Source organism: Plecotus auritus (assembly GCF_963455305.1).
Source record: "Plecotus auritus genome assembly, chromosome: 9".
In the NCBI taxonomy this organism is placed as follows: domain Eukaryota; kingdom Metazoa; phylum Chordata; class Mammalia; order Chiroptera; family Vespertilionidae; genus Plecotus; species Plecotus auritus.
Window position 1 is genome coordinate 108,357,158 of NC_137783.1, and position 15,644 is coordinate 108,372,801.

At 38.9% G+C, this 15,644-nt stretch overlaps 1 protein-coding gene across 1 annotated transcript in view; it reads left to right on the forward strand.

Moving 5' to 3' along the window:
* THAP12 (THAP domain containing 12) overlaps positions 1–15,108 on the forward strand; it is a 34,186-nt gene extending 19,078 nt beyond the window's left edge. Inside the window, exons 3-5 of the mRNA XM_080643246.1 lie at positions 2,956–3,063; positions 10,746–10,782; positions 12,262–15,108. Coding sequence (XP_080499372.1) covers positions 2,956–3,063; positions 10,746–10,782; positions 12,262–14,192 — 2,076 coding nt within the window. The 3' untranslated portion in view covers positions 14,193–15,108. The remainder of the gene's footprint in view (positions 1–2,955; positions 3,064–10,745; positions 10,783–12,261) is intronic.
* Positions 15,109–15,644: the final 536 nt, after the last annotated feature.

Consider the following 15,644-nt stretch of genomic DNA (forward strand, 5'->3'; position numbering starts at 1 on the left):
ATGCTAGAGTAAGATCATTGCTTTATACTCAAACCTTAATTCAGCAGTTAAAGATTAAATCTTGATACTGCATTAAAATGATCAAACACATTAATTGAATATAGCCCTTTTAGGCATACATACTTATAGATAAATATGTATTAAAAGTTGCATGTTTTCTATATATTGTTTTCTGGTCTTTAATATTTTTGATAGCAAATGAATTTGAATTTTAAACATGTATTAGAATGTTTTATCCCTCCTCTCCTTATGTAATAATTGGTGATACCAAGAGTTGATTCTGTATGCGTGTATGCTTACTTTTTGAGAAGATTACTAAGTGGGAAAGATGAGATGCTTTGGGTATTGTATAGCTTTTGCTCCCTTCAATGACTGTGTCCTGAATCAATCCCTGATTCAGACTTCATAGTAGAGTCGGGATAATTGGCCCAGCATTAGAAGCTGGGTATCATTAAGAAATAGATTTTGAGGTGCTCCCCCTCTCAGGAGCTCGCCTGCCTTTCTCCTCTTCCCCCCAGGTGTACCACCTTTGCCTTTCTCTCTCCTAAGCTCCAAGGGCCCTTCTTTTGCTTCTGTAACTTGTTTCCTGAGGCTATGCAGCCCAGCTGGCTCACTTCTACTACCTCTGTAACTTTCTAAATAAACTTTTTAAAAAAGAAAAGAAAGAGGTTTTCTTTTGTGTGTTTTTTATGAGGCATGGGATTGAACTAGAAAATACTGAACCTGAATAGAAATTCTTCCCAGATAAAGTGTTTAACAGCTCTTTGGATAAAACCCAAGGTAGTGTGTTTTCTTTAGTTATATAGAATTGACCTTTGAATAACACAGAGGTTGGTGGTGCTAATACCCCACGCAGTTGAAAATCTGTGTATAACTTTGATTCTCTGAAAACTTATAGCCTACTTTTGACTGGGAATCCTTTCTGATAACATAAATAAAAAAGTAACACATTTTGTGTGTTATATTTATTATATACTGTATTCTTACAATAAAATAAGCTTAAGAAAATACATTTGCAATACTTATTGAAAAAAATCCACATGTAAGTGTACCTGTGCAGTTTAATTCCATGTTTTTCAAGAGTAAACTGTACTTTCCTTTATATCTTTCTAACCTTCCTTCCCTGGGTAAAAATATAGAAGTTATTTTTGTTTGGCATATATTTTGACCAGGCTTTAATAGTCAGCTTTGAAACAATCACTGCTCTGGAGAAAGCTTTTTAAAATGAAGTGTCTTTATCAGTGCAAATTTGGGAAGAAATTATTGACACTGCTTCTCTGGATGAGCTGGGAGGGAATGTAGTAGCAGTTATCCATCTGCTTTTCTGCCTCTTAATAAACTTCTTGTCCCACCTGACTTCCTTTGGGCTGGCTGTGAAAACTGTCTTCATCAAAGTATGCATCTAGCTTTTAGCCAGGTTGGGTTGCATTAATAGGAATTAGAATAGAGCATAGTCATTCTTCAATAAGAACATCTGAATTATAAGGGGATTTAGAAGTACCTATTTCAGTGTTTGCAAAGTGTGATTGTGTGTGTGTGTGTACGTACACACACACACACACACACACACACACACACACACACAGGCCCGGTGCACGAAATTCGTGCACAGGTAGGGTCCCTAGGCCTGACTGGCGATCAGGGCCTATTGGGCCCTTCCTTCCCCAGCTGCTGGCTGCCAGCTGGCCGCCCCCTGGTGGTCAGCGCACGTCATAGTGAGCAGTCAAACTCCCTGTCGGTCGAACTCCCGAGGGGACAATTTGCATATTGGCCTTTCATTATATAGGATATCACTGGGGTATGAGTGATTTCAGGTGGCACATGCATCACTTTTTATTTTAGAAGTTTTTTAATGTGTTAAAAATATAACCAGCCCATCAAACCATTATTTTGTAATTTTTATTGCTTAATACAATGTTAACTAAAAAAGTGGGTAGATTGTGTAAAAGTACAGATGGCATAACTGAAATGGCAAGCATTTTGATCATTAGTATCTGAACATTTTCATTTTTTGGAAATATGGATCTAGTTCAATGCCTGAATTTTATTCAGAAAGGAACTGAGGTCTAAAAAGGGAAAGTATTATATGTATTATATACTATATATGGTGAATCACTGTTAGAGTTTGGACTAGTTTCTAAGTCTCATGTGTCCCAGTCCAATATTATTTCATTGTGCCTCTCAGAAATAATAGCAAAAATGGACTGAACACAGGTAAAGGAGGGAAAACTTATTATAGAACATGCACTAGATTTTCTTAGAAACTTTTGTGCCTACTATAGATTGAGTGGGCTCATGGAAAAACAGAATAGATAAAATAGCTGGGATTCTGAGTTAGAAATATTTATATATATATATATACTAGAGGCCCGGTGCATGAAATTTGAGCACTCGGGGTGAGAGGGTGTCCCTCAGCTCAGCCTGCACCCTCTCGCAGTCCAGGAGCCCTCAGGGGACATCCTTAGTGCTGCCATGGAGGCAGGAGAGGCTGCCGCCACCGCCACTGCGCTCGCCAGGCCAGCCGTAAGCCTGGCTTCTGGCTGAGCGGCACTCCCCCTATGGGAGTGCACTGACCACCAGGGGGCAGCTCCTGCATTGAGCGTCTGCCCCCTGGTGCTCAGTGTGCATCATAGCGACTGGTCGTTCTGCCATTTGGTCGAATTGCATATTAGCCATTTATTATATAGGATATGCAATATGCAAATACATTTTACTTTTTATGCATATCATTAATTCAATTCCCTAATTTATAATAGTATGATTACCAAAAGGGCAAATATGAAAAGAGCTAGAAATAATAAGCTGATTTGGATTGACACTATCAATTCTTCAGGTCTCTCTATACTTTAGAGCTGGAGTTGAAGGAGTACTGGAAAAATCATTAATGTAGAATTTTATTTATATGTAATATATTCTTAAGGACTAGCTCTGAATTAACACATTTTTCTTTTTCAGAGTCCTTATAGGACAGTTCTTCGAGATAATGCAATACCAACAATATTTGATCTTACCAGTCATTTGAACAATCCACATAGTAGACACAGAAAACGAATAAAAGAATTGGTATGTCAATATGCTTTCAGCTTTCCCAACCCCTGGTATACTATGAAATCAAATAGATATATTCATGTTAAAATTGAACCAAGTTACTCTCTATTTCAAAGGTACCTGTACAGGAAATGAATGCTATGGTTATTATTAAAGTAGCCAGGGCATAAAACTATAAGTTTGTTATAGTATTTAAATTGGAAAATGTCTCTCAAATTTAGCCAACTGATACTCATTGACTTGGGCAAAAGTGTGCTGTTAATTACACTAGCTCCTTTCCTTCCTGTGAAGAAAAACAAAACACTGCCTTTTCTCTTTCAGTAAGGAAAGTGGAACTGAGGTATATTTCCAGAATTTAGCACATATGGATACAGAAAGGGAAAGTTTAAAAGCTAAGACATGGATAGTTTTACCTAGAGATAGGATTCTATTGCTATTAAGTACTGACAAGGTTTAGAAAAAGCTTTTCAATCTCTGTATATGGTATAATTTATGTGTGTTTTTATATTCCTTTGATATCCTTTAGATCAGTGGTCAGCAAACTGCGGCTCGCGAGCCACATGCGGCTCTTTGGCCCCTTGAGTGTGGCTCTTCCACAAAATACCACAGCCTGGGCGAGTCTGTTTTGAAGAAGTAGCGTTAGAAGAAGTTTAAGTTTAAAAAATTTGGCTCTCAAAAGAAATTTCAATCGTTGTACTATTGATATTTGGCTCTGTTGACTAATGAGTTTGCCGACCACTGCTTTAGATGATTGAAACCTACCTGCTCTTTGTTAACCTTAGGCCAACAAAATTAAATACTCAAACTCCTCAGTCCATGGCTTTCTCTTATCATTACCACTAACAAGATACTTATTTTGTTTATTTTTCCTTCTTCCTCTTTTACCCCATTCCTACCCTCCCTGTTGATGATATCCATGCTAGTGTCTTTAATATATGTCATTTCACTCTACCAATTATGTGCTTTAAGATAACATTTATATAATTTTCCTCATGTTTACCTTTCACATGTAGATTTTTAATCCTTTCGGAGTTGTATGTATTGTGTGCAGAAGAAATCTAATTTTATTTTTCTTCTTATAGAGAAGACCAGTTTTCCCAGCATGTTCTATTAATCCATCCTTTCTTCTATTGGTATAACATGCCGCTTCTGTCATATATAAATTCACATATATGCAGGAGCTCCATTCTGTCCTGTTGGAATTTTTTATTGTTGTAGTTAATCCTCACCCGAGGATATTTTTTTTCATTGATTTTTAGAGAGAGTGGAAGGGAGGGAGGGAGGGGGGGGAAGAGAAAGAAACAGAAAGGGAAACATCAATGTGAGAGAGACATATCAATAGGTTTCATCCAGCATGCACCCCAACCGGGGCCGGGGATAGAGCCTGAAACCAAAGTACATGTCCTTGACTGGAATAGAACTCAAGATCCTTCAGTCTACAGGCCCTGCTCTAACCACTGAGCAAAACAAGCTAGGGCATTGTTGCAGTTTCATAAAAGAAAACTTACATTCTTCTTTAGATTACTTTCTAAATACATTATGGTTTTTGGTATTGTTTATGTATTCTGGATGAGATTGTTTCCAGCAGTTTTGAAGACTCTTTAATATTAATCCTGTAACACCCATGGGCACTTTCTGCCAGAAAAGAAGCCTCTTGCTGGTCTGGCCTTTGGGAAGGGATCCACCCATCAGGCGGGAATCAGAAATTAAGACACTGCCCAGCCGGCATGGCTCTGATTGAACATTGACCTATGAACCAGGAGGTCACGGTTCGATTCCTGGTCAGGGCCCATGCCTGAGTTGCAGGCTCCATCCCCAGTAGTGGGTGTGCAGGAGGCAGCCAATCCATGATTCTCTCTGATCATTGATGCTTCTGTCTATCTCTCCCTCTCCCTTTCCTCCCTGAAATTAATAAAAAAAAATATATTTTTTTGAAAAATGTTATCAAGAATCTGAGATTTGTAAAAAAAAAAAAAAAAGTTAATCCTAGTAGTATGCCGGGTTTTCTATGTAGTTGATTATATTAGCTACAAATAAGGACAATCTACAAATAAGGACAAATTTGCCTTTTGTTCCAATTCTTTTTCACCATCCTACTGTTTGTGTCCATAGGTCATGGGTATATGCATATGTTCTTTGGTTACTCTCTTTCCCACCCACACCCTCCTTCCCTCTGAGATTTGTCAGTCTGTTCCATGTTTCCATGCCTCTGGTTCTATATTATTCATCAGTTTATTTTGTTTATTAGATTCCTTGTTTGTTTATTTTTAGAATTTACTGTTGATAATTGTGTATTTATTGCCATTTTATTGTTCATATTAATCTTTTTTTTTCTTCTGTTTTTTTTTCTGTTTATTTTTTAAAGATTTTTTTTATTAAGGTATTATATGTGTACATATCTTACCATTGCCCCCCCCAACCCCACTCACATACATGCCCTCACCCCCCAATGTTTTGCATCCGTTAGTTATTCTTATATGCAGGCATGTAAGTCCTTCGGTTGATCTCTTATTTCCCCCACCTCTCCCTAACCTTCGCGCTGTAATTTGACAGTCCGTTTGATGCTTTACTGCCTCTGTATCTATCTTTTTGTTCATCAGTTTATAATGTTTTTTATTATCCACAAATGAGTGCGATCATGTGGTATTTTTCTCTCATTGACTGGCTTATTTCACTTAGCATAATTAGTTCTCCAATTCCATCCAGCTGCTACAAATGGTAAGAATTTCTTCTTTTTTATGGCAGCATAGTATTCCATTGTGTAGATATACCATAGTTTTCTGATCCAGTCATTTGCTGACAGGCACCTAGGCTGTTTCCAAATCTTAGCTATGGTGAATTGTGCTGCTATGAACATAGGGGTGCATATATCCTTTCTGATTCGTGTTTCTAGTTTCTTGGGATATATTCATAGAAGTGGGATCACTGGGTCAAATGGGAGTTCCATTTTTAGTTTTTTGAGGAAACTCCATACTGTTCTCCACAGTGGCTTCACCAGTCTGCATTCCCACCAGCAGTGCACGAGGGTTCCTTTTTCTCCACATCCTCGCCAGCACTTGTCATTTGTTGATTTGTTGATGATAGCCATTCTGACAGGTGTGAGATGGTATCGCATTGTCGTTTTGATTTGCATCTCTCGGATAATTAGTGACTTTGAGCATGTTTTCATGTGTCTCTTGGCCTTCCTTCTGTCTTATTATGCGGATGTTGTTTTGTTTCGTGTTGTCCCAAAGTTCCCTTAGGCTCTCCTCCTGCTTTTTAACTTTTTTTTTCTAGAAGCTGCTCTACTTGGGTATTTTTTTCCATCTTGTCTTCTAGCTCACTGATGCGGTCCTTTGCTTCTTCTAGTCTATCCTTGATGCTTTCTATTGAGTTCTTTACAGCAGCGATGTCATTTTTCATTTCTTCTTGGTTCTTCTTCATTTCCTCTTGGTTCTTACTCATATTGTCGAATTTATCTTCCATTCTTTTCAGCCACCTTATGACCATTTCTCTGAATTCATTCTCTGGAAGGTTGCTTGCCTCCATTTCGTTTACTTCCTTTTCTGGTGATGCCTGCTTTTCTTTCATATGCGGGCTGTTTCTTTGTCTCCCCATGGTCTCTCTTCTCCGGATGTCTGGTTATGTAGTTCTTTCTCTCCTGCGTTGATTTAAAGGCACAAAATACAACACAACCAGGTACAACACACAAGGCACTGAACAGAAATGTATTCACGATATTAATAACCTCCAATAAAGGTGACCACCATAGAAAGGCAAATTAGGGGATAGGAGAGAAAGAAGAAGAGGAAAAAGAAAGAAAAAAAAAGGAGTGTCAAAATGAAATTGGGAAAAGGAAAAAAAAAAGTAAAAGAGACTAAGAGAGAAAGGGGCACAAACTATATATATGGGGAGAAAACTCCAATAGAACAACCACTAATCCCAGCAAATGCCAGCAACAAGTACCTGGGAATTAATACAAACTACAACACCAACTAATATCAAGCGAGGCAAGGGAAAACAGAAGCAAAAAACAAAAACAAACAAAAAAACAAACAAAAAAGAGAATAAGCAAAACAATCTCACAAAAAAGCATAAAAATTTGATATAATCAACATTCAAGCAAACAACAACAAAAGGACAGAGAGAAAAACAATTTTTTGGATAGTTAAGACAGCGAAGAGAGAGGTGTGTATGGACTTGGAGCAGGGGATTGGAGATTAGATATATAAGTAGGGTGAAATTTTAACAGGGGGTAAACAGAAAGAATAGGGAAAATCTAAAGCAGGAAAGGGGTAAGATAAACAGGACAGCGAAAAGGGGAAGGTTAGGAAGAGAGTGATGGCATAAAGGTAGAGTTGAGATAGAGTAAAATGATGCTAAAGGAAAGATGAAAATAGAATGTAGGATACTAATCCCAAAGTAAAATAAAGAGAAGATAAAATACTTTTTTAAAAAAAAAAAGGTAAAATAGTAGTAGTAATAATACTGATTGAAAATAAAAATGTAATAATTAAAAAGGTAAAATCAAGTGAGGAGAAAAGAAAAAAATTAGTTTCTTGAGTAAAAGATGCAAAAAATGAAAATAAAAAAATAAAAATAAAAATAATAAAATGTGGAGTAGTGAAGGTCATTCACTTCCTCTGTTGTTCTGTTTGGCACGCCTGTTTCTCAGTCTGGACAGTATTGCAGTTCCCTTCGTTCCACTGCTCCTCAGTGTTGTAAGCCAGTCCTGATTTTTAAGCAGTCGGTGTGTCTTAATTTCTCGTGTTCCTTTATTTTTGATTATACAAGAGTCAGTTTGTGATTGAGCCCCTGGGTTGCAGTGTTTCTGGATTGACTTCCGGATCTATTTGGCCTCTCTAGCCTGTATTTAGCTCCTTCTTTCCCTGTGGCACTCAATACCAGTTTGTGGAAGTGGGCTGCCTCAGAGCTGGCTCTCCGATGGTTACTCCCTGCTCCGATCCCCAGGTTCCAGAAAAACAACTTTCCCCTGCAGTCTCCCAGGGTGTCCCCAACTGGGTGATCCTATGTATTGGGCTTAGTAATCAGAAGCAAGGATTTGAAGAGGAAAAAGCCCAAGTGTGCGAACAATGGGTCTGCGCGCAAGTCTAAGCAGCCAGCACACCTTTGAAATTCTTAGGCTGTCCCTGCACCTCAGATCAAAATGGGTTGCTTTTCAGAGATCCCTTCTATTAGCAGCTCTGAGGACCCCCTTCCACATTCACAGGTCACGCCAGCCCCAACAGTCACGGATTTTTCTAGGCACAGACTTCCCTGGTCCTCCAGCTCCCGCAAAATGTGTGTTTCTCTCTCCCACCGGGACCAGAGACCTCACCTTATCCCAGGCGAAATCTGACCTTTCTATGGTAGAGTGTAGAGCTCCTCTGAATCCGCATGTTTGTGCCAATTGGGGACCGGTGTTCTGGGGCTCGCAGCTGTTCAGTGGGTGCCACAGTTGTGGATTTTCAGGCTTCCCTAAGCTCCACTTTCCCTTTCAAGATGGTGCAGTCTCCGCGTCCAAGGCCGTAGCTCCAGGAGGGCCCCAGCCGCAGTGGGGGCTGCTCGGTCAGGGAAACCCCATCTAGCAGTCCCCCACCTTCTCCTGGAGTTTAGCTGTCTCTTAACTTGCCAACAAACACTCCTCATGCGACCCTCAGCTGTTCTTTCTTTCTGCTCTGGGACAAAGCTCGGAACACGTCTGTGTATTCCACCGCCATTTTTCTCCCTCCTCCTCCTCCTCCTCCTCCTCCTCCTCCTCCTCCTCCTCCTCCTCCTCCTCCTCCTCCCTCCTCCTCCTCCCCCTCCCCCTCCTCCTCCTCCTCCTCCCCTTAAAACTATTTTAATAGTCTTTTTTAAGAAATAGTGATTAGTTTTAGCAATGATTGAAGTACTTGTGAGCTATTTTATTGGTTTCTTCTTGAGTTGAGGGATTTGGGTGTTGGCTCTTTCTAGCTTCTTGAATGTTTAGCTCATATTTATGTATATTCAGTTATAAATATCTATGTATGTTTTTGCTATATCTCACAGTTTTAGACATATTGTGCTTTCATTGGTCAGCTATGAGTATTTTGTGATTTCTTTAACATAGGATACTTCTTGTTTTTAGTTTCCAGACATGGGTTGTGTTTTTGTTGTGTTTTGTTTTTTTTTCAGCTTCTGATACTTTTTTAAATAATTTTTTATTGTTGAAAGTATTACATATGTCCCCTTTTCTTCCCCATTGATCCCCTTAAGCCCGCCCCCGCCCTCCCCCACCCCAGGCCTTCAGCACCCTATTGTCTGAGTCCATGGGACATGCATATATGCATACAAGGTCTTTGGTTCATTACCTCCCACCCACCTACCCTTCCCCACCTTCCTTATAAGATTCCGAACTCTATTCCATGCCTCCATGTCTCTGGATCCACTCCGTTCATCAGTTTATTTTGTTACTTAGATTCCACATATAAGTGCGATCACAGACATGGGTTTATTTTTAAAACCATTTCGTATTTCAAATGTTTAGTGGTATAGAGGAAACACATAGTATATGTGATGTTGATTCTGATTTTTTATTTTGCATTTATTATTGCATTGAAGTCTGTTGTCAGCCTGATTCTTGATTGTTTTTGGGTGACATGCCTTTTTAAAAAATATTTGACATTCTCAGTTTTGCTAAACTACATCTAGATGTGATGTTTTTTTCTTACCCAGACTTAAATATTTTTTTAAGTTCTGAGAAATCCTGTTTTTATTTTTTCATGCATTTCTTTACCTCTGTTATATTTATTTGTTTTTCTGGAAAATACTGACGCTACACAACAGTCCTCTAAATCAGCTTTCTTCTTAATAATGTGTACCAGGGGCGAGGAGCTCAACACTTCCATCCTGTAGCTATTATTTCCCTATACTCTGTTTTCCCTCCCCCTCACCCCCAACCCCCATCTCAGGGAACCTCAGACACCTTGCAGCAGGGATACTGTTCCAGATCTGCCATCCATGTAACTCTGGCAGCCCACAGGATGAAGAGGGATAGCTAGCCTGCTGACATTTCTTCATATCAGTATCATGTCCCATGCTGCCCATCAGATAGCCTGCTGTCTCCAGCTGTCACTGGTACTGCTGCTTTCCTGCCCTGGAATAGTAACCATTGCAGTGAGTTAGAGAGAGAGAAAAGGACACAATTGGGAAGTTCTTCCTTAATCTAACCCTTTATGTGCCACTTGGCTATCTATGCTATATGCATTCATTTTTTTTCCATACTGGCCCTGTGTCACCTTCTGCTTCCCAGGGATTTCTCATAGCTTTTGTGTTAGGTTCTGGTATCCAGCAATTCCCACTTACATATCATCCCCCTGGGTTAGAGTGGCAGGAGGTAGGGCGCATGATTTTGTGTCCCCTTGGATTTTATCTCAAGTGCTGTGGTATACGTTCATGCCTTTTATTAGCCAGTTAAACACTTATAATCCAATGATTTAGATATAAAGTAAATTAAATGTTGTGTTCTTTCTCCTCTAGTATTTTATTATAAGCTTGGAGTCATAAGCAAATTAATTGTTCTAGTTTTCCCATCATCTATCTGTTTGAAGAATGTATCTCTTATAAAGAATGTATGCTCTTGAGAGAATTAAATTTGACTCCAAATATGCTTTTTACTTGTGAGTCTACATGCTATTCTAGAGTTCAGTTTTCATAAAGATGTTTTTTCTTTTTTTTTTGTTGTTGTTGTCATTTAGAGTGAAGATGAAATCAGGACACTGAAACAGAAAAAAAGTAAGTGCTAGTGTTAATGACTCAACTTCTGAATGCCTTTTAAAAAGGCCTTGACCTGGTAAGGTCAAATAAATATGTTTTATGTTCAAAACCTGTGAGAATGTTTTGGAATTGTCTGTGCAACTAAAACCTTAGTTCATTGCCTATACACCATACACTTTGCCCACTAGGTGCTGTCAGTGTGTAGGGGTGGCAGGCACACAGACTGTTCCAATACGGAGAAGGGAAGGCAGCACTAAGGACAGAAGTAGAATCTGTCCATCCAATGTATAGTGCATGATAGGTTCTTGGTAATTATTTAAGGAGCAAATGCTGTGGGGATACTTAGTCTTTATAGAGGGTAGGAGTCCAAAAGCCTTTCTGCAGGTACTGATGCCTATATCAATTCATTTAATTCTTACGATAGCCCTGAAGTAAGAACTGTTATTTCCCCCCTTTACAGATGAGGAGACATGGACTCAGGCAAAGAAAAGGGAAGGATATTCTGTGCAGAGATAGGGTGGCTTGAAACAGGGTGCCAGATTTGAGGAACTACATTCATTTTGTTGTTGGAGCTTCTAAAATCCATGATGGTTAGAAATGAACTTAGGGGGACCACAGGGGCCAGGACTTGCAGGGTTGTGTGTATGACTGTAGGCAGGACACTTCACTGCAGGGCCATCCCAATATGAAGAAATTAGGCTGAAATTTCTAAAATTACAGTATTAGCCCTGGAAATTATATGGACATACTTTATATTACATTAGTTTTTATAGGTGTCTCATCTCCCATATAAAAGTATAGCAATAAAAACAGTATCAGCATGGACCTTGTAGCCAGACAAACTTGGATTTCAATTTCACCTCTTTTTTTTTAAATCCTCACCTGAGGATGTTTTTACTGATTTGGGGGAGCAGGAGGAGGGGAGAAGAGAGAGAGAAACATCAGTGTGAGAGATAGACATCCATCTGTTGCCTCCTGTATTTACCCGACTGGAGATCAAACCCACAACCTTTTGGTGTATGGGAAAACGCTCTAACCAACTGAGCCACCCAGCTAGGGCTCATCTCCATCTTTCTAACTGCATCTGACCTTGAGCCGTTATTTACTGTCATTTGTCAAATGGGGTTGATACCGTCTGCCTGTAGAGGGAGTAATGGGATACATATAGAATGTCAGCACAGTATATCATAAATACTCTCTTCCTCTTCCTTTTTCTGAGTGCACATACTGTCTTATTACTCTATATGTGATGTACCTTGTTAAGTTTATTGTTCCTTACAAGAGCATTTACATGGAGGATTAAAATATATCTCTGTTCACAGTGTTTGTCTTCCCCACTAGAGTGTAATCTCTATCCTAGTCTGTGGTCCAGTAGGTGTTCTGTGAATATTGAATAAATGAGTTGGTGGATTTTAAGTATTTAAAAAATCAAGAATGCACTTTTATTTGTTTGTATGGTTCCTCATAAGCCTGTTTTTAAAATTCTTTGTTTTCCAGTTGACGAAACTTCTGAACAGGAACAAAAACATAAAGAGATCAACAACAGCAATGCTCAGAACTCCAATACAGAAGGGGGTGAAGAACAGGATGAAGACATTTTACCTTTAACCCTTGAAGAGAAGGAAAACAAAGAATATTTAAAATCTTTATTTGAAATTTTGATTCTTATGGGAAAACAAAACATACCTCTAGATGGACATGAAGCTGATGAAATCCCAGAAGGTCTCTTTACTCCTGATAACTTTCAGGCACTGTTGGAGTGCCGGATAAATTCTGGTGAAGAGGTTCTGAGAAAGCGCTTTGAGACAACAGCAGTCAACACACTGTTCTGTTCAAAAGCACAGCAGAAACAGATGCTAGAGATCTGTGAGAGCTGCATTCGGGAAGAAACGCTCAGGGAAGTGAGAGACTCTCACTTCTTTTCAATTATCACTGACGACGTAGTGGACATAGCAGGGGAAGAGCACCTGCCCGTATTGGTGAGGTTTGTTGACGAAGCTCATAACCTGAGAGAGGAATTTGTGGGTTTCCTGCCTTATGAAGCTGATGCCGAAATTTTGGCTATGAAATTTCACACTACGATAACTGAAAAGTGGGGATTAAACATGGAATATTGTCGTGGCCAGGCTTACATTGTGTCCAGTGGATTTTCTTCCAAAATGAAAGTTGTTGCTTCTAGACTTTTGGAGAAATATCCCCAAGCTGTCTACACACTCTGCTCTTCCTGTGCCTTAAATATGTGGTTGGCAAAATCGGTGCCTGTTATGGGAGTGTCTGTTGCGTTAGGAACAATTGAGGAAGTTTGTTCTTTTTTCCATCGATCGCCACAACTGCTTTTAGAGCTTGACAATGTAATTTCTGTCCTCTTTCAGAACAATGAAGAAAGGGGTAAAGAACTGAAGGAAATTTGCCATTCTCAGTGGACAGGCAGGCATGATGCTTTTGAAATTTTAGTGGACCTCCTACAAGCACTTGTTTTATGTTTAGATGGTATAAATAATGATACAAATATTAGATGGAATAACTGTATAGCAGGCCGAGCATTTGTACTCTGTAGTGCAGTAACAGATTTTGATTTCGTTGTTACCATTGTCGTTCTTAAAAATGTTCTATCTTTTACAAGAGCCTTTGGGAAAAATCTCCAGGGTCAGACCTCTGATGTCTTCTTTGCAGCCAGTAGCTTGACTGCGGTGCTGCATTCGCTAAATGAAGTGATGGAAAATATTGAAGTTTATCATGAATTTTGGTTTGAGGAAGCCACCAATTTGGCAACCAAACTTGATATTCAGATGAAGCTCCCTGGGAAATTCCGCAGAGCTCAGCAAGGGAACCTGGAATCTCAGCTGACCTCTGAGAGTTACTATAAAGAAGCTCTAAGTGTTCCAACAGTGGAACACATTATTCAGGAACTGAAAGATATATTCTCAGAACAGCACCTCAAAGCTCTTAAATGCTTATCTCTGGTCCCCTCTGTCATGGGACAGCTCAAATTCAATACATCGGAGGAGCACCATGCTGACATGTACAGAAGCGACTTACCCAATCCTGATACACTCTCAGCTGAACTGCATTGTTGGAGAATCAAGTGGAAACACAGAGGGAAAGATATAGAGCTTCCATCCACCATTTATGAAGCCCTCCACCTGCCAGACATCAAGTTTTTTCCTAATGTTTATGCATTGTTGAAGGTCCTGTGTATTCTTCCTGTGATGAAGGTTGAGAATGAACGCTATGAAAATGGGCGAAAGCGTCTCAAAGCATACCTGAGGAACACTTTGACAGACCAAAGGTCAAGTAACTTAGCTTTGCTTAACATAAATTTTGATATAAAACATGATTTGGATTTAATGGTGGACACATATATCAAACTCTATACAACTAAGTCAGAGCTTCCTACAGATAATTCCGAAACTATCGAAAATACCTGAGAGACTTTTAAAATGGGTTTTCTCTTATATTTGATATTGAAAAAAAATCTAGGAAATTTGAAAACAGAAAAGCTATAAAATATATGTAGGCCACTTAATCACTGAATATCTTGAGTACATTAGCCATTGATAATCTGACTGTTTAAATGGCCCGTTTGAACTCTCATGCTTTGGAGAAGTAACTTTTCTTCCGGAGGGTAGCATTGAAAGTGCCACGTTGCACTTCTGCGTGATCTCTGCTAATGGCACTTTGCAATTGTTTTAGTTAAGTCATTTTAGACATAACATTTATTATCACTGTGGATCCAGTTGTTGGGTATTGAGTTACCAGTTCTTTGACGAAATAAATTTTGAGACGGTGTGGGGGTAATATGTTGCATAAAATTTTACAATGAAGCTCATGACTAACCTTTGAATAGCAGGAGTTTTAAGTATGCTATTAAAAATCTATAATGAACAGTTAAATTACCAGATAGTGAAACAAACATGAGCTTGCCAAACAAGGATTTCAGTATAGATTTTGTCTTTATTCGATAATCTTAAACAAGTTACTGTTAAACATTGAAGGAAGAACCTGCCATTGTTCCACATCTGGGTGTTGCTGTTTACATTCCTTTGTTGAGCCTATATCTTCATAAGCTTTTTAGCAAGTATATGTTGAACACTTCTGTTTCATGGTCATGACAGGATCAGAGGCGATGGATATTGACAACAGATTGGTCTGTTTTATTCTGTCTTTTTCCATGATTATATCTACTGCCTCGTCTTGATTTATAAGCAAAACCTAGACAACCTACAAAAATGTGTTTTGTAGTTTATCTAGGAATAATACAGAAAATATTGCTGTTATTTTTGGTGAAGAAAGTCAATTTTGTACAGTTTATTTCGACGTAAATAAAATGTGAATTTGTTTAAAGTTCAGGTACTTTATTTTTGGTGGGGACAAGATAGATTCTTCTGGTAAATTCCCTTTTCAAAAATATTTATCATCTTCACAATTGAAGAGAAGTTTTTTTTTAATTTATTTTTTAGTTTGATTTACTACTTGAGATATACACTGAGTGGCCAGATTGTAACGATCTCTGAACACATAATAATCTGGCCACTCTGTGTGTGTGTGTGTGTGTGTGTGTGTGTGTATTGGAGGCCCAGTGCATGAATTCATGCATGGGTGGGGTCCGGCCAGCCTGGCCAGGGGGAGGGGACATGGGCAGTTGGCTGGCCTGCCTGCTGGTCGATCTGGTCGAGGGGACAATTTGCATATTAGCCTTTTATTATATAGGATATACACTGAGTGGTCAGATTATTGTGCATTCAGAGATCATAGTAATCTGGCCACTCAGTGTATAAAGGCATTTTAATTAAGAAATTATTAAATATAAAGTCTAACTGATTTTTTATTTTTAATCCTTCCCTGAGGATTTTTTTCCCATTGCTTTTCAGAGAGAGAAG